The sequence below is a fragment of the Labrus bergylta genome, chromosome 18 (genome assembly GCF_963930695.1).
Source record: "Labrus bergylta chromosome 18, fLabBer1.1, whole genome shotgun sequence".
Classification (NCBI taxonomy): domain Eukaryota; kingdom Metazoa; phylum Chordata; class Actinopteri; order Labriformes; family Labridae; genus Labrus; species Labrus bergylta.
This window is the reverse complement of record NC_089212.1, coordinates 18,871,461-18,891,521: the sequence shown is the minus strand read 5'-3', so window position 1 is coordinate 18,891,521 and position 20,061 is coordinate 18,871,461. Positions and strand designations below refer to the sequence as shown.

Genomic DNA, 20,061 nt, shown 5'->3' with positions numbered 1-20,061 from the left:
GATCTCACTCTGCTGATGTATCAGTGTGCTGTGTGAGCTTCATTCATCAAACATCAACAGGAAGAGGAATCAATCAGTACCACCAACTGCTCAAGCCTATATCAATACTAGAGGTGGGAGACATTTGAAACGATAAGCGTGTATTTTAAAACTGTGTTGAAAAGTACTATAATTTCAGTGCAGTGTGTTGGAAATCTGCAAGCGGTAAATGTGAAACTTAAAATTTGGTACAGTGTTATCATTTGCTTTATAAAATTGACGCTGAATGATTAAAATAAGTTAACTTCAGATATATTCTTGTAGTTTTGAGATGTTCATAGTTGAACCCGGGTAATGACAATAATTCCGGGGTAATTTTTTTTTTCCAACATTGGCCTTAAAATAATCAGTAACATTTGAAATCACAGGTCTTTGAAATGATGCTCGTTGGAAAACCCAGAGAGAAACTGCCCACTTTCACAAGCCCACAAACTGACGGGCACTCCCCCTGCTAGGTCTGTCCACAAACAATCAGTCACTGTGACAAGCTCCTGCCTACTTGGCTCACCAGCCCAAATTTCATAATAAAAAAAACACTGGAAAATATTCTCTATACCTCAGCGTTAAACAAAGCCTGCTTTGACGTAGCTCACTTACGTAGCCTCGGTCCAAGTATGATCCACATTCAGTGCATAAAAAGTTGGGTCCAGCTGATGCTGTTCAACACTCTTGGTTGGGCTCTTGTGAATAAACACAATTTATTAGGTTAAATAAAAAATAAAAAATTGTGTCGTATAATCGGAACCTCGGAACTTGGGAGGTGCTACTCTACAAAAAGGAAACTCTAAAAGAAGTCATCCTGTTATAGGCTTTCTTTAGGAGCCTTTAAGAGACAAATATTTCCCTATTTTCTGCATCGAAAAGAGAAAGATGAAACATCTTACTACTGATAGCATAGTGTGACACCCTCACAAATATTGGCCCCGTCATCTTTACTCATTTTCTGAAGTATAAAGATATATGTTATATCAATCAATAAATCTGTCTGCCAGTTTTTATTCATACACTTCCAAATCACAGCTGGGTGTTAGGTGTACAGCCATCTGCTTCAAACACTCTGAGCCAACTAAACAATTTTTCAAAGCACTTTCAAAACTTTCAGTCAACCTAATGGCAGGCTGAGAGCTGCAGCTGAGGTGGGTTGTAAAGCCTCCTGACAAACCGTTACATCGTGCTCACCTTTCAATCAGGTCAGCCTCACGCCTATATGGATAAAAAGCATCGTTCATAAAATCAAAAAATGACCCCCTGTACAGTGTGTGCCCAGGAGGACAACAACTAATCAGACCTATACCAGGCTGCAGGATTTTGCTGCAGGCCTGTTTCGATGTAAACCAAGAACCTGACATGCTCAAATATTCAGTTAGCCCACTGGAATCAAATCACATCTCTTCTTTTTAATTGGAAGAGAAATACGTTTTTTTGCAGGCAATTACAAAAACACATTGATTGAAAATCAATGAAAAGTGAATATCTGTGTGACTACATGCATGTGCGAATAATTTTGATGGAAATATATGCATAACATGGATGCTGAATCTTTGCTCTTGACTTCAGCTGGTGCAGCTCACATGGTCTCAAACCATAAAATGATAAGTATTCCTGCTGGAAAGAAATTCAATACATGACTTCCTGGTGCCATTTGCCATTCCTGTGATTCCCTTCATGGTGAGTGTGGTGGGTATTTCCCCACAACGGCACAGCCCTCTCACCAACTGCCAATGCCTCTCACTCTCTGAAGATGGAGACATGCTTGGCGGACCCCCAGCTGTTTCACAAAAAAATGTGTTGCATGTGTCTGGCCTGGCGGCTGCATGCTTCCGTCTTGGCACATGATCTTATGGTAGAGTGTGGACCCTTAAGCGGCAGGATTCCCATGCAAGGTGGGGTCAGGAATCTGCGAACAGAGTCTTTTCTGCTGCCACATATTCAAGTCTCTGTACTCATGTCTGAACCGAGCCTTTCTTCTCAATGTCATAGCTATTCCGCTTTCATTAAGTGAAGGTCAGAGTATCAATAACCCGCATGTGCAATATTGTTAATCCCTTTGGATTAGGGCCAAGGATTCTTATGAGGCCATCAAAGTATAGCTGAGGGTTTCCAGCCAAGCCATGTCGGCAGTAACAGAGGACAGACTGACAGAACCACGCACAACCCACACGTTAAACCCGCTTTCCAGCACACTACCAGGATAGTAAATAATGACTACATGATGTCAAAACTTGATTTATATTTTGTTTGAGGTCTACGGGCAACATTTTTGTGTGTCACCCTGATGTTACTCATGGTCGCCTTCCCAAAATGCACAACATTTCACTGAAGCATCATTTGCACTAGTGCCTGCATCTCGGGCCTTTTGTCCCTCCTACTACATCACTGCCTAGTAAGGGAGCAGCTAAGGACAAAGAAAGGCTGTGAGAGTGATGACCCCTGGTGTTGGGATGAGGTAAGTGCAATTTAGAGCATCTTTCCTTTGCAGTAAAGAATCGAGGCAAGGCGATTTTAATGCCTTCTTAACACTCATGGACCTTAAATGTATGATTTGCAAGAGCAAGAGATGATAATAGCATTCTATCCAGCAATAACCGGCTTTAGTTGCAGTTTCCCCTTCATTATCAAACGCTCATTATGTCAAAAGCAAGACAATAGCTCCCCCTGTAGTGCAACATTAACAGATACAAGCAGGTTGTCCTGTGCAAGATCCTCTTGAGAGGCACTGTTTCTATTGTGATGGTTAACTGTGAAATCTGTCCGACACTCCCCTTCGGCACAGATTCCCCATTAAAAGAGTCAGCGCTGCCTCACGGCGAAGCTTTCAGAGCCATGTAAACATGGGTAATCACTGAAGAAGTCTGCAACAGACCTGTCACTTTCAAGACTAGCATGCAATCAGTAAAACCATCGAATATTACATTTGTGACACTTGATAGACGTCTGCTATTGTGAGTGTTTTCTATAAACTGAAGTATATCATGCCTCTTTAGCAAGCGTTCATTGTACAGATGTGAGAATGTTGAGTCTGTTGTCGGTTTACTGTCATAAAACTCTATTATAAAGTCGGCAAGCCTTACACCTACAGCAAGACTTTGGTGCGACTTGACAGAAACTGACATTGACCAGGCTGCCGTGGATATGTTGGGAAGGTACCAACCTTTTCACCCAACATCCAAGCATCGGCCAGAGGACACTGACACATTGTTCCTCATTAACAAGGTTTGGGTAATGTGTTTTTCCAATGTTAATACAAACGTACATCTATGCACAGTTGTAGAGGAGAGATTGCTCTAACAATACAGCCTTTGATGCTGTACCTCCCATATAGCGTCTCTTGCTCCAAGAAAGAATCCCCGGGAGGGAACAAATGAGGAAGCACAATCAGAGATATGGAATGGTTTCTGCCAAGAAACAGGTCCAATTGATTTCCTCTTTGTCTTTGTCCCTCCTGTGCATTTTTGTGCTACATGGAGGGAAGAAAGAAGGCGAGAGAGCAGGAGAAAGTATTGGAGAAACAGAGAGGCCATCAGAGGTCATCCTCTGGGATTTCAAGCAAACCAAGGGGATTCTCTGCATACGCTTTGTGTCTTGAGCAAATCCATCTCCACAGGCTGAGATTCATCAGGGGGAACACCTGCTCTTCTCTCTACTGTAAACGTGTTCTGCCTGCATGCTCGCCTCTCTGTCATCATGACTGCAGCAACATCTGGAGGAGCAAGTTGATTCAAAATCAACGTCTGAACAGCGGCAAGCAGCCAAGTCAATAAAGATAAAAAAAAAACTCTGTGAATGTTGTCACATGCGGTCCCAAAATACAAGGCTACATTGTGGGCCACCTATTTCCAAGCAGCAAATATAGTCAGATAATGACCATGCAGCAATGCTACACACAGCAGTGAGCAGCATATTGCCCATTGGTCAATAAATACATAAAATGTCCTCAGGGTAATAACGCTCTTTTATTTTTTTTAAGCAGCGTCATAGTTCACAACTAAACTGTTTTTTCCCAGTATGAAGGCTGTGATTGAACACACTCCCTATAATGAAACAACAGTTTTACAAACCCATACATAAACACACACACACAGTCTGTCTCTGTTCTTTTTTTTCAGAAAGAGCCCGGGGACACAATACAGGATCCCTCCATTGCAGCAGAGCTCCAAGATTGAGGCTGCACACTTGAGCAGGAGTGCGTACTGTAAACACAGGCGATTGGCTATGAGCCGTCATGTGACTGCAGACTGTAGTCCCCTGTGTTAGAAAACAGTAATTGAGGCTTCCATATGGTATAGATCAGATGTAGCCTTCACCACAGCATTCCTCCAGCACAGAGGCTACCCTGCTTATATCCACAATGAAAGCTGAGCTAATCAAACAACTATTGCCAAAAGACTCTACTATGTGTGCTCTCTGTTTCCTGTATCTCTCTTCAAGAAAGATAAGAAACAGTCTGCATCACAATTGTTTTATTGAAAACAAAGCTGCTTATATATAGCTTTAAGAGTCAAGTATGGATTATGATGAACGCGTGGCCCCTCGGTGCTGGCGGCGGATCGTCACTCAAAAACTCTCCCCGTTTTTGTCATGATATCCAAGGGAATAGCAGTGTTTATTGTAGGTTTGAAGCAGAGCAAAGCAACAGCTTTACATTTTCACACATCCAGTCAGGTCTGCACATTTAAAGAGCACAGTTGTAATAATCATACGGACAAAAACCTTCTGTGATGCTACCTGTGTATGCCATAATATCGTATCATCAGTCACTGTGCTTCTCTAAATGCACACTGAGGAGGAAATGTTGTGCAACCATTTGCTTTACAGTCAAACTCTGACAAAGTATAGACTGATATATTTGTGAATGTGAGCTATGATGCTCAATGCATTAATAGATAAAACTTGCAAAGCAGCAAGAAAATAATGAATTCATAATGGTCTGATTGAAAATCTAGCCAGACTGAACAGCATACATTACATCTGAAGAAAACTTAAAAATAACTAAACTTCATTGTCATGACAGTATCAATTCCTACTGCGTTTACTGGAGACAAGATCATTACTCAATCACTCTTTATAGTCTTAGAGAACATAATGCATAAAATGTTGACATAAAGCAGCTTACATACCTTTAATACCAACATGTGAAACAAAAGAGTGCCGTCCTGACAATCAGCCCAGGTACCCTACATTATCTGTAGGGTAATTTAGGTACGTGAAGGATGTACCTGGCTTTAGTAATTGTTCTTAAATGCAGTAATTAATTGTAACTAAGCCTATTATTCTTCATTTATAAACCAAAGGGGACCTCCTTTAGTGGTTTGTGGTCCTCACTTGACACCACTGAGCTGAGGGACTTGTGATCAAAGCATTGTTTAAAGGGATGAGACAATAATACACACAAAACACTGATTTTAACTCCTAAATTACCAGTAGGCCTATATCTATCTATACATGTTTATAGTGTATTGTTTTTTAAAGGTAAAGGTATTGTCCAGTCTCACTGCGTGAGACACAGTTATCCAAACAATCCCAAATTTGACTCAAACCAAATGTTTTTGTTAAAAAAAAAAAAAAAAAAAAAAAAAAAATGTTTTGCAAAGGTGCAACAAATGGGATTTAACCTTAAATATCGCGATAGTTGCCTTCTTCTGACCGGGATAAATAACAATTTGCATCCTTACACTTGTCTCTCCATGCTACACACACAAGTTAATTTAGCAACGCAAGCCCAAATTTCCCCTAAAAACAGGTATTTTCCCTTTTATTATGATTCATACCAGCGACTTCACGAGAAACATGCTAATTAAATACAAAAGGAAACTTTAATTAAGGCAGGTTGATGGGACAACGGTTGAGTTTTAGACGTAAGAGTGACGTCACCGATGAGGCCAAAGCTCAGACATGTTATTGGTTTGCGGCTGTATTTTTAAATTACTCGCACTTACCGTTAACAAAATTAAACTCGAGACAAAAAACAAAACAATCCGTCATCTTTACCACTTATTGTCTCTAAATAATGCCGCCAAACTTAGGGAGTCTTTGTAAAAAAAAAAGAAAAAAAAAAGAGTGTACTGTCTCTTTAAGGTCTCTCAGCTCGTCTGTTTCGTATTGATCAATCCACCATTTTCCAACACACAGCGGCGGCAGTGCTAACACAGCTCCGGCAGCGCGAGAGAGAGAAGAGAGAGCCACCCCTCTTACCTGGAGAGGAAGCCAGGGACCGGGGCAGTCATGGCAGCGAACATGTACCGGGTTGGAGGTAAGACTTCGCGGGGGCGAACATTTACGAAACCGTCCCGCAATGTTTTTTTTTTTTTTGTTATACGGCAGGAATCGCTGTGGTTTCGCCATGGGTCTTTTTTTTCTGTATTTACAGAGCGTGGTCCGTCTTTTCCTTCCCTTCTATTATTTCCCCAAAGCGCCTAAAGAGCCTTGTGCTTCACAGATGATGATGATGGTGACTGTGTGAAGAGGAGGATGGTGATGAAGAGTAGTGGGTTCGCTTGCTTGAATTCGCTGCTTGATTCCCTCGTTTCTTTTGTGTTTGTTGTAACTTACCATGACCCCCCCCCCCCCCCCCAGAACAACTAACTTCAATTCGCCCGATGCACCTTAAGTAACACAAATGTTGTTGCCATAGATTTAAGGTAGCATGGCGAACTTACACTAGAAGTTGTGCGTGCAATTCAACTATTGCACTGCTGCTCTATTGAAATGTTATGAGTTATTCCTTCACCTGTGTGAAACCCCTAAGACTTGCAGGGATGCAGCAAAAGGGGGATGCTTTTACAGAGAAAGGAACTTGTATTTAAGAACTTTCCTCTTAGTTGCTGGAGCTGAGATCAGAAAAAAAAAGAATAAAATCCTATCACATGGCTGAAAATGTTTGCAGTTTTATCCATGCTAATATTATTTTTTAATTTGTACAGGCATCTTCAGTGATACCTAATTAAGATTCCTGTCCCCCCCCCATTCTCATACTCATTGTTTTGCCTTTCTTGCTCTGATTCTAGTCCTGTATATTCAGTGTCAATATAGATGCATGCAAGTTCTTCAAGCTGCTATTTTTATTTAAAAAAGAAAACCTGTTTCCCAACATCTCTTCATATGAAAGGACTTGATATTATAAGGAAAGTCAGTAATGGGATGCGCAACATAAAATAAACAAACCCATTTACATAGAAAAATAAATACATTTTTCACCGTTCAGGTAAAAAAACATATTTTTTTAGGTGTCAAAGTGTCAGAGCTACAACCTAAAGATGAGCAATAACAGGTGAATTGTATTTGGGAGACGTGACTACTCAGAGGACAGTTCCCTGGTCAGTTTGTACTTTTGTCATGCAGATATTTTCATTAAAATGTCTGATATTTGTCTAAAGATCTCCCAGTTATGTTTGGCGTAGCCAAATTGAGTATGGTTTATAAATGTATGGAGAGTTTGTGTGAGCAGAACTTAGAAGGGGTGAAAGTGCCAGTGCCTGATAACATTTTGTAAATAAATCAACAAGCCATCACTGATATTCATCCAGTGAAAGCGAAATGCTTTGACTCTCCCTGGAATTAAAAATAGCCTGTTGTGAACGTCATGGCCCTCTTATTGAGTCAAATGAAACGAGGCCTACCTGAGTGTGAACAGGATTATGTCCAGAGCAGGGCAGAAAGTTAACACTTCATCACCCAACTGTTGAGAAATGTATCAAGTCTCTTGACTTTCTGAGATGCAAGCCAGTTAAATTTGTATTTTCTGTCTGTAACAAATATTCCTGCAAAAAAAAAAGTAAAATACACAATTTGTCCGCCTGTCTCCCTGAGTAGCTTTGAATGTGCATCTTTGCCCCAATACTGTTACAATTTAGAGCAAAACTTAAATGACAAATCTTTGTTTATAAGAGATTTTTGGGCTTTGTGCCTTTATTTGTATAGGACAGTGGATAGAGTTAGAAATCAAGAGAGAGAGTTGGGAAGAATGTAGCTCAAGGTAGGACTTGAACCCAGGCTGTCGCTGTACATGGGGCACAAGCTATCAGCTTGGCCATGCCCCATATGACATAAGTCTTAATTAATAAACCATTCTCATTAAACCTGGAAAAAAAAAAAGATCTCTAAGCTGTTGTGTGTCCTATTAGGACCAGTGAACTCCCAACTGATCCTGGACATAGCACAATAAGTGCTGCTACTTCTCTGATAGAAAGCTACACTTTGCTTGACTTAAGATCTGTCCAAAGCTTTTGATGCTTTTAATCACGCAATTGCCCAAAAATGTTTTCTGTGTGGGCTCTGATTTTTTGCCTGAGTTTAATGTTTTTAAGAAAGTGTTCACACATCCAGCTATCGCATAAAGGAGGTGCGTAGGACGTCATACAGTCACATTGAAAAGACAAAATCCTGAATACTACTCTTGCTTAGCAACACCCATGTATCAGAAAAAATCACAACGTTTTTATAACCTTTATCAAGTGCGTTGCCTGAGTTTAAACCATGATTGCCAATGGCTTCTAATTAATTTCCCCAAATGCTTAATAAAGGTGTCCAGCAAGTAACAATATTAAGCCCACTGCTTTTAACTTGGTAAATAGATAACGTGCACTGTGATGTGAAAATGAGTTGCGTATCACCCTTCCCATTGATACAGCATTTAATGTACTCAGCAGATTGTTCTACAAAATGTTGAGCATCCTGATGGAACATTTTGACATTCATATTGAATGCTTATTCCAAAACAGAGCTTAGTTTTGCTTTTTGAAAAACATTTCAAAATCCAGCACCCTGTCTTTCCTGCACGCTGCGGCCACTACCATGAAACCACAGAGTGATGTTGTTCATTACTTAAGTTGGCTATCCCACTACCAACTGTGAGTTCTATGAGGAGGTTAGATGTCATGATTGGCATCTAGAAGACATCAGCAAGTCCACAGCAGCACAACTTAAAGATAGAGGCTGTCACTCCTCTATCTTTAAAGCATCACTAGCTAGTATTTCTTATATCTTTGAGTGTTAAAATTAGTGGCTAATATTACTTATACTTACATGTAATGTGACCCCGTGTTAAAGTTCTCAAGCCTCTTTTTCAACAGATTTTGTTCTCTTTAATATTTCTTGTTGAACTTATTCATACCTTGAAACTGTTATTTTTCCTCAAACCAACAGTACAAGTCATTGTTCAATCTTCATAGGCTAAATTTCAACATTACTAATCTAAGCCTAATTGTGTAATAATCTAAACTAATCTGAAGTTTCCAATCATGAATATGAAACTTCTGACTAAGGATACACACAGGATTGCTTTTCCAGTCAAAATGTTTAAGATAAAAAAATAAAAAAAAAAGCACAATTAAAGCAAAAGTGATGCATCATATTTGGCTAAAGCTTCTCTTAACTATTCAACTCATCATCAGAACATAGCAGGACCCTTCAAAAGATGGCCGCTTCTTTGCAAGACAATGCTGGATCGTCTTGGGAAAGCAATGACTTCCCTTGTGAATGAACCGTGGACAAAAGCTGCCTCCTCCGACTCTGATGTCTTTGTTTTTACCATGCAGGCCACACGCCACTCTTCCTGTTCCAGCAATGCTCCTTCCTAGTGCTTTCCCCACACACACAGGAAAAGTGTTGGTGACTAAGTATAGGCTGTGTCATACGTCTTTTATCATCTGAACAGTGGAAAGGGAGGAAGAGTTTTTGTGCACAGACCTTGAGCTGTTTGAACGTCTTAACATCGGAACAAGGGTTATCAGGACGTCCTGCAGACCTACTGCTCTGTTCAAGAAAAGACGTCACAGTTTTTAAAGTATGTCAAAAGACAAAAGCAAGGTACTCAAATGAATATTGAAGCCAGTTTAATTTGCTGTATCATTTCTCCCGTTCATTCTGGCCATTAAAAGACATCTCTGTAAACAAGGGGCTGTATGCACAAGCTGTCAGTTAACATTTAAAAAAATGATGGTGATAGATTGTAGAGCTGTCGGACTACCAGAAATTATTTTGAACTTTATTATGATTCTAGTAAATATACAACAATATCAATATGTTTTTAGGGTGCAAGATGACCAGTACTGCATAATTTCTTGTTTTTAATTACCAAAAAAATGTAAGGCAAATTACTTAACACTGCACAGATATGTTGCCAATGTATTTGTGCAGTTTAGACAGGGCTTTTTTTTTTGTTTGCTCGTGGCAGCTTTTGGTCTGCAGTCTTTTAAAGCTGAGGTACTTATCGATTTTTAAAATAATTGGAGACCTCGGAGTTGAACATTTTGGAAACCTAAATAGAAATTTGGTCATACTTTTGGTAGTATTTCAAGCAATAGTTGTCATCAATAGTTGGGATGTCAAAGAAATATTTAAGTAATGTCTTTGGGAAAAATCTGCTGTTACAGCTGCATATAAAGTAAGAATAAGAAAAAAGAGATAAGTGGAAAAAAGCTGAGTATTGGTAGAATAAGCTTTATATAAGACTCAGAGTTTTGAGATAAATACAATGATATACAGAAATTGCACATAAAGAACCAAGTATTATGTACAAAAGGAGTAGTATTGAACAGTGGAGATATCGTACATGCAGAGTATTGTACAGACGACCCAAAGAAAACAATGTATTGTGTTAAGTATTAGTATTGCACACTTGTTTAATTGAACTTATTGTTGACAGTTTTAGATTTTGTATTGCGCAGTTGAAAATTAGTCATCCATAATGGGCAAGTTTTTAGTATTTAAGGGTGAAATAAGTCCAGAGCCAGACTGAGTGTTTGACCCTCAGAGCAGGGAGTTGTATAGTTTGATGGCAAAAGGCAGGAATGACTTCCTGTGGCATTCTGTGGTGCATCTTGATATGTGGTTTTTTCCAAGTGTGTTAAGTTAAACGAAAAAAGATTATTTAAAAAAACTAGACATTTCTTCGCTCAACACGTCCTGTTTCCTCGAGGTGTTTCTGTGCAAAACTACAGTGGAGAGAGGCAGAGACACAAAGAGGCAGAGTTTTGTATTTAAACAAGTATTTGAAAGGTATACACTTGACATGAGCTGTTTCCGTGTTCCTATGGGCATCTTACTCGTAAAAAGCCAAACTTGTAAGCTGGTGATGCTCTCCTTTAAATAAAACTTAACACTCTGCCTGTTGGAGTGTGACAACTTTTGTACAGAGTGTGACAACTCTTGTACAGAGTGTACTAAATGTGTTGCAGTGTTTGCAAACTTAAAAGGTGACAAACTTTGTAGTCGATGCCCACGTTTCTTTTGGCTGGTTCCTGGTGAGGATTTTCTCCACGCTGCCAGTTCTGATTCAGAGCCTGCTCGAAGGTGTTGTAGTGTTTACTAATTTACAAACTTTGACAGTGCACATACTTTGTTTGGCTGGCGTTAATTTCCCACGCTGGAAGTGGTCTCGCTCGCAGGTCTGGAGGGTGTGCTTGCAGAGTGAAGTTCTGCAGCTATAGCTGAATACATCCTGCCAAATTCAGGATGGTCAGTTAAACAGATGCATGACAGCTCCTACATCCATTTACACAAAGTGTCCCCATCACATTTCCCAGAGGCCTGGTGAACTGCACATAAATCCATCACATTAAACAGAATTTGCTGCAAGATGCCTACTTTGTTGTACCTTAGCTTTTGGGTATTCAGGATCTGGCAGTTTAAACCGTCACAAACTGAGGCTCCCCTAAATAGCAGCCTCAGTTTGTGACGGGCCATTGCATGGGTAAAAGTGAAGTCATTCAAAAACTTAAATTGCAAGTGTCCTTCAAAAAACAATCCAAAGCACACTGTAGGATTAGTGTAGAATGTAAGATGATATATGACATCAATCAAACAGCCTACACATTCTCAGGTCTTCATCAGGGACATTGTCACCAGTAGCTTGTCTTATTATAGTTGTTTGAGATGGAAGTGTTGTGTAAAGTCAACACATGTTTGCTGATAAATCACATTTGAATAAGAACAAGCTGCAGTGGTGGCTGTGATACCAAGTGCTAAACAGATGTATGATGGTACCCGTAGTTAAGATGCTGAAAATGTTAATGAGATCAAAATTCCTTTTAGCTCAAACCAGTAATTCCTTCGTGGGCCCCAAACTGCAGGTGTGTCCAGAGAGTTCATTAACAATTGACAGAAAAATAGTAAATACATTTTACATTTCAATTTTACAATTAACTATTTCCACTAATTTTGTTGCTTAAAAATGTGTTGTGTTTGTAGATGGATTATTTATGTGCAGTGCAATGCTGTAAACCCACTTTCACAGAAAATGATATCCGTCCATCCATCCATTACTTTTCCGCTTTTCCAGTTTGGGGTTGCGGGGGGGTTTTGGGCGAGAGGCGGGGTACACCCAGTAAGTCGCCAGTCAATCACAGGGCTCACATATTGAGACAGACTCACATTCAAACATCACCAATGAGCCAAACGAGCACATCTTTGGACTGGAAGCCAGAGTACCCGGAGAGAACCCACGCGTGCACGAGTAGAACATGCATACTCCACACAGAAAGGCTCCTGTCTGATGGGGGATTCAAACCAGGAACCTTCTCGCTGTGTTGCAGCAGTGCTAACCACTGCGCCACAGTGTCTGTTAGTGGATTTTGTTTTATCGGGGAAGTACTTGATCTTGTGCTCCAGTTGATCAGAGTTTGAACAAAGATTTTAGAAAGCCCTGAAATATTTTTAGATTTCTAAATTAGGCTGCTGCATATTTTTTAGTTTGAAACTGACTGTCTTAAACATCATTTAAATTAAATCTGACATTTTTGAAAAAGCAGGTTTATTTTGACGGATGCAGAGCACATGCGAATACAGTTATTTATTGTCTGAAAGTTAATTTTCACCTTCTTCAGCCCATAATGAAAGGATGGATGGACGTATACATGGATGGATAGGTAGCTTCTCAGGTGTGTGGCAGCTGTGCCCAGGTTGATCTTGCTGTTCAGAGTGGAAGTGAGTGATTTCAAAGTGTGAAAATGAGGTGTGAGATTGATGAAATTACCTGCCATTACCATAGAAACCTCCATCCATACTTTGACAGCATGAACTATAATCTCTTCCACGGTTGTTGCTCACGATGACAGACACACCTTTCAGTGTGAGTGTGTGAGTAAGCAGTGGATGGGGTGTGGGGGGTATGTGCGCATGGACAAGCGTGGGCAGATGTTCATGTTTCCTGCTTCTCCATCTCCCTTCATAGTTCTAGCCCAGCCCTTTTCATTACAGTCATCTCTCTATGTAGTAGTCAGTAGGCTGTTTAGACAACACAGCTGTGTTTTCCATTCCAGCCCATGAGGACTAATTTCTTTGAAATGCGGATATAGAAAACTAAAGGATGGTATTTGTTGCTTTTTAAGTTGCGCTTTTTTTGCATCATGTTTAGCTCATTTGAATTTTGTAGTTAAAATAAATATTTCAATGGCAGCTGAGTGTATTTAGATGACTTTAAATGATGCGTGGGAATTAAATTGTTGAGGTTAATGCAACAACAAATTCTTAAAGAGAAAAAGGAGTCTTCCCAACAAAGTTTTTTTTTTTTTTTAGTAACACAACTTTGTCATTGACACCTTTTGTGTAATAAAAAAAAAAAAAATCAGACCATAGAGATGTTCAGTGCTGTGTGAGTTGGTCCTGCTTTGTTGGTGATGCTCCCAGTTTGTGTGTATGCCAGCTAGAACTGGGTGCACTCCCATAAGGCTTAGCTGCTGGCAGGATGTGTATAGCGTGGCAGCAAGTGCGGGAAATACTGCTTAAATGGAGACAGTGCCAGGGCAAGGTGATCACCAAATGCTGGCAGATAGTGTGGCTGATGTTGTAACAGGGCTGCCTTTGAAATATATTTAAGATATTAGAAACTCAAAACACTACTCAACCTCTTTGGCTTCCTTTTTAAAGCCAAACAATGCCTACTCACAACCTGTCTTCACAGATTGCAAAATTGAACATTTAAAACAAACAATGATGATCCGTTCCCACATAGTTTCTGTTCAATATTTTTTAAGAAATCCGAATAGAGAAACTTTTTGGTTTATCTCAAATAATATTTAATCATTGGCATTAAATGTTTTAAAAATGATCTCTTAAGTTGAACCCAATTTTTAACATGTGACCCTAATGCTGGGTTCAGACTAGGGATGTTCCTTGCAGCTAATTTCAAAATTTGGGTTGACACAGATTTAAATTCACGCTACTAACATAAGTCTAAAGAAACATGTCAAATTGAACACAATTTACTCAACCCACCAAACGTAGGGTCACTGTATGTCTAATTGGATTGGCAAGTGTGGCTGACGTTGGCAGTACTAACACTGCAAGCTTTCTCCATGCATTGCTTGGGTTGAGCAGTTTAACCTTAGACAGCCTACATACAACTTCATATTTTCATCATTATCAAAATACTTCCAAACTGCGCTGCTTTTACGAGATGCTATCTGTTCACTGCGGTGCTTTACATCCTTGTAGTAGAGTATTATGGCAGTCGTCATTTAGTGGAGCTACAACCCCAGCTTGTGTGGTTGCGTTGCCGTTTTGACTTTGCGTCTGACCGGCAGAGCGGGCCTGCAGTGATGAAAATGTCAATTAGTTTAACCCATTGGCAAGGCTGCCGAATGTAATAGTTTTATTGGCTAATCGCGCACAGCCATAGTTCAGACATACAATGAAAGTAAATGCGATGATTAGATTAGATGATGATAGGGTTTATCTCAGTTTGTAGGGCACGCTCTTCATGTGAAAAGGGCCAAATCCTCTACACCAGCCATCGGCCCTTTGCTGCACGTCATCCCAACATCTCCTTCAAATATTTCCTTTCTTTTCTTTTCAGCTGTTCTTTCCAATAAAGAAAATCTGGTCTAAAAATAATACCAGATTAGGTCATCATTATAGACTCATACATTTCCAATGTGATTTAGCCTGGAGACTTGACAGGTTATACGTTGTTCTTCGCCCAATTATAGCTCGCTGTCTGTCATGACGTGTAATGTCAGGAGGATGAAAGTGGGTGTTGTGAAAGTTCAGAGCTAAAATCAGCTGTGGCCTTTCCTTTCTGACCTTGCAGCAGCATCACCATGATCATCTCTAACTCCTAATAGTAAATGTCTTGTGTTAAAACTAAACACAAAATAAATAATAATTAAAAAAAACAAACAGCTAAGCACACACTTTGTATTTCTATACACAAAATAAATTAAAAAAATTAACAACAATAATACAAGCTGTAAAATGAACCAGAACTTCCTTTTTGTACAGTACAACTGTGATATAAAAAGCTGTCACCAAACCGATAGCAAAGCCCGTTAGAAGGCTACAGATATACTCATAGAACTGAAGTTACATCCAGTAACCAAACAGAGCTCTGTATAGTTTTCTTGCAAGTTTCCAGCTACTCGCTAGTACTACAGCAGGCTATATTATGTTACTGACGATACACTTATGATTGTTCTCACCCCTAACCACCTGCTCATGCCTGTATGACACAGACATGGTGAGATAAAACTGAGAAAAGCTGCTTTTCCACGGGTCAGGTGCAGCACGAATGTTGGGATCTGATACAAATGAAGCATCCAACACCATCCAGAGCTGCTGCTGGATTTCGCATAGAGAGTAGTTTTTTCTACAACGGTAGTTAAGACGGAGGGGCGCATGTTGAGCGCAACTGTAGAGCGCTGCAGGAAAAACTGGATTCTATGCAGGGTCAGTTTTAAAAAAAAAATACAACAATAATATTTAAAAAAAATGGAAATGTCAAGAACCATGAAAATCAAAAGTCACGCACCAGTCTCACAAACCAGCTTCGAGTAAAGTTTTGATGATGATCTTTATGTAAGGTTCATACAGCATTGTTTTTTTTTTTTCATACTTCATCTCTGCATCAATTACTTGACCTTATCTTTGTCTTCCAGTTTAGACTTTTGCCCCTATTTCAGTCTTACTAACTTATCTTCCAAATAACCTTTCTGCTAAGCTCTATACACCTTAGTTTGTCTGGCAGTCTCTCATTCTGTCCATGTATCTGTCTCTCCATCAGTTCTCTCATGGTTTCCCTCCCTCATCATTGCATCTCTCTGACTGTCCGTCTCTCTCTCTCTCTCTCTCTCTCTCTCTCTCTCTCTCTCTCTCTCTCTCTCTCTCTCTCTCTCTCTCTCTGGCCTGGTTTGAATCAGCACAGCAGACTGTCTCTCTTTTGGGGCTCGGTAACATGCCTCGATTGGCTCGCACAAAATTCGACTGCACTGTGACATCACTGGCGCCGGAGCCTTTCCATTGGCGGACGTTGGGAGTGGGGGATGGAGAGTGGGGGGAGGTTATACGCGGATCGAGGTTGGCGGGAGGGCTGATGGGAAATGGAGAGACTGAGTGACGCTGCTTAGTGCCTACAGGCCCCCTCTCTCTCTCTCTCTCTCTATTGCTCTCATTTTGAGTTTCTCTCCAGCTAGCTCTCTACCAGGCTTCAGCTTCTCACATGGTGGAAACTCCAACATTCAAACAACTCACTCCAGACTGTCACTTAACCTGTTTTCTTGCTGTCGTATTTGCCTTTTCTTGCATAGGGCGGACACTTTAAGTGATGCCATTTTTGGTAACTTAAGTTCCCTGAGCCAGGAAAAAAGGAAGACGTCGATGTGTGCCAAATATCCCACCTTCAACATGACTCCAAGTGTACTAGAAGAAATGTGCTGTCTCCAACCCCCCAAAAAGTGTCTCAACTGTTCAGCAGCCTTCATACTCAGCTCCACACCAAACTGAATGTTCAACGTTTTTGTCTGAGCTTCAGTTTGAAGTGGTCATGACGCATTTTGGCTCTCTATTAATGGGTCCCTTCTGAGCTGCCGAAGGCCGCGATTTTAACGTCAACATTTCTCTCTGGGTTTGTCATGAGACCAACGTTTTGATCAGGAGTTTTTTGGAAATGACTCTTATATTTACCTTTTTTTGAGGTTTTTCTTTTTGGTCAGTCTTATATTAAATCTCCTTAAATTTTCCGAAAGTGTTTTCAGGTTATAATTTCTACATTCACTTTAGTAACAAATGAGCAGCAACCTTGGGTTTTGAAAAGTGAAGAAAATGCTGTGCAAACAACTGCAGTTTCTCAAGTGTCCACTTGAGACTGGCTGCAAAAGCCCCAGAAGTCACATACACATCCATTGAAAAATGCCTGTTTTTACAGCAGAAATAAACATATTTACAGCCTGGTCTGTTAAGAGTCATCTGCTTTGATTTGATTAAGGATAAGAGTTTTGCTAAGGGGTGATGCTGATATGACTGATACATGAATGGAGGGGGGGGGGGGCATCGTTTGTCAGGAGGCATAAGGCCCGTCTCAGCTCCAGCTCTTTGCCTGTTACTAGGTTGAACAAAAGTTAGTTTGAGACAGCGTTCAGGTGACTGTCGTGGTTGGCTTCAAAAACGTCTCAGGGTGATGTCACTAAGACCATGTCCATGTTCATATAGAAAGTCAGGAAGTCAATCGCTCAATTAGTTTCTGAAAGAGAATACATAATCATCAAGTTAAGTTATTTGGTTTGTCATTTTGGTTGTTCATCTTTTAAAAAGGCCTAGAGTACAGGCTGTAGCTACGAAAATGTGACATTTCTTGTTCCCCTTGTTTCATTTCTTTATTATTTGAAAAATGTAACTTCATGGACAAAAGAACTGCTGAAAGACATCTCTTTCAGATATTTTATAAACAAAACAGTTACACTCAAATAATCAATGGATTATCTGTCGAATAAATTATGATAATCAATGGATGTAGCACTGATTTACATAAGAACAGAACTGCATCTTATTGACTGCCAGATGGACTTAATTTCACGCCTTTTGTGTTTTTATCGACCAAATTCTCTTGACTTTTCAATTTGAAAAATGAAAAACAGACCTATTCAAATCAGAAGAGATGATTCCAAAATGTGTTTGTGCAAGATTAAGCATCCAAATGTCAAACACTCAGTTTATGAAGATTTCAGGAGAGAAAAAAGCAGCAAATGCTCTCATTTGAAAAGCTGGAAGCTTCATTGGCTTGGGATTTTGCCTGAAAATAAATGATTGATTATCAAAGCAGTCTTCTTAATTTTTGTTTGCTAAATGTATCTATTATTCAACAATTTCCTTTAGCGCAAATCAACTTTACAAGCTGTGGTTTTTCAATATCAGCGTAACATCTCCCTCACTTTTCAAATCAAACTCATCACAGTCTGGTCTGGTGATCAGAGCGAGTCACAAGCTGTTTTTTCCTATAACTTTTAAAACCTCTGACTCCCAGCCTTCACCCTCCTCTGTATTTTAGAAAACGAGCAAGTCAGACATCGTGTCTTCATTTTCTGTCTCAGCGCCGCTCAATTTCAAGTTGGCCTGTTTGATATTCAGCAGCAGGACAAGGATGTCACAGTGGCAGCGGAGTCTAGTAACAAGCTGTTACAGGGGGAAGAGTAGACAGGCATGATGTGTCGATCTCTCCCCGTCTCACTTCGATGTTGAGTAATGAGGAGAAGCTGTTATAGAGATTACACTGTACATGCTTTCTGAACTGCTGCTGCTTCGGTTAACCCACTAGAGGAAGTGTTGATTTGCTACATCTTAATGATGTTTACAAAATATTTGCATGATTTAAATCAATTTTCCTTACTAATAGCTATCCTCAGAGATAACTTGTATTAATGAAGTTCTGAAGTGAAGCTTCAAAGAAGGGGGTAACAAGGGATACTAGTGTTCATGGACAAAAAGCCCCCCTCTGTGTTGGCTCCAGGTCTCTCACTGAGTGACATTTCAACTTGAATGCTTTAGTCCACTATTTCCATATTAACTTAAATAATTATTTAAGTATCACATTTTAATGGAGGTGTGCTTTTCATAATTCTGCCCATCAGTTTACCAGAATATAGATGATGTAGGGAGACCGTTGAGTCATGTCTAAGTCTGTACCTGATTGAGACCGTGTTAAGACGAGGACCAAAATAAGCAGAACAGTGCCCATTTAGTCTTCTTCATACAGCAGTCCTGCTAATCTTTTGAAAAGTTTAACATGAGAAAGGAAGAGGGAACCGTATAAACTGACCGGCTCATTTATATATCCGTAAAATTTTGCTTACACATATGCACAAGGTTTTGACTTCAGAGCTTTTTTGTCTATTTTAGACAGGACAGTGTATAGATTAGGGAAATTAGGAGAGAGATTGCGGAATGACATGAGGGAAAGGAGCCGCAGGTCGGACTTGAACCCCAGCCGCCCGCTTGGAGAGCATCTGTACATGGAGGTGTGACCATAGACTGTAAATAATAGTGGATGAAGCCTGACTTACTGTAGGGGCTTTGGAAGCCAGTTGGTGTCGGCCGCCATACTAGAAATGCTGTCTCGACTCTCAACCTAACTTTGAGTCAACCTGGCTAGCACCAGGCTAAGGGTACAGTCACACTGGCCATCCGTACCGTGCCCAAGCATGCTTCAACGCTAAAGTCCAGTTCGTTTGGCCAGTGTGACCGCTCTGTATCGTGCTCAGGCACGGTACACTTCCTTGGCTTTGGCACACTTCGGAGAGGTGTGCTTCGGCACGGTACACTTGATGCACGAGCACAAGCACGCGGGTATACAATGCTGATAGCCTTCATTAAGGAGTTTCATGGCTGTATCTGACTAAAATGACACAATATAAGCCACAAAGTAGCTGTCATATTCTCTGTGTTGTTCTCCGATGTGCGGGCGTCCACACGGACTTGCGCGCGGACTCGGCCGCACGTCTATTTTATTTGTTAATTTATTTATGGCTGTCTGATTAAAATGGCTTAAAATAAGCTGTAAAGTCAGTAAAGTAGCTGTCATGCTCTGTGTTTTTCTCTGATGTGCAGACGCGGACTCGACTGCGCGTCTCTTTTTTTCTCTCTCTCTCTCTCGTCCGCCTGTTTGTAAACTGAGCACGCTTCATAATAACACAAAGCATGCATGTGTTGTATTAACACGTTATGTACAAGAGGTAATCGTGCTTAGGCACAGATAGTCCTGTGTAGTGTGACCACGTGCCGTGCCGGCCAGTGTGGGAATTACACAGCGAGGGGCAATCG

General features: G+C 40.3%; 1 protein-coding gene across 2 annotated transcripts in view; it reads left to right on the top strand.

The window, feature by feature from the left end:
- Positions 1-6,132: 6,132 nt before the first annotated feature.
- Positions 6,133-20,061, top strand: part of mta1 (metastasis associated 1) — a 47,233-nt gene continuing 33,304 nt past the window's right edge. For both annotated transcript variants that reach the window (XM_065966431.1, XM_065966430.1), the window contains exon 1: positions 6,133-6,289. In XM_065966431.1, coding sequence (XP_065822503.1) covers positions 6,262-6,289 — 28 coding nt within the window. In that variant the 5' untranslated portion in view covers positions 6,133-6,261. The remainder of the gene's footprint in view (positions 6,290-20,061) is intronic.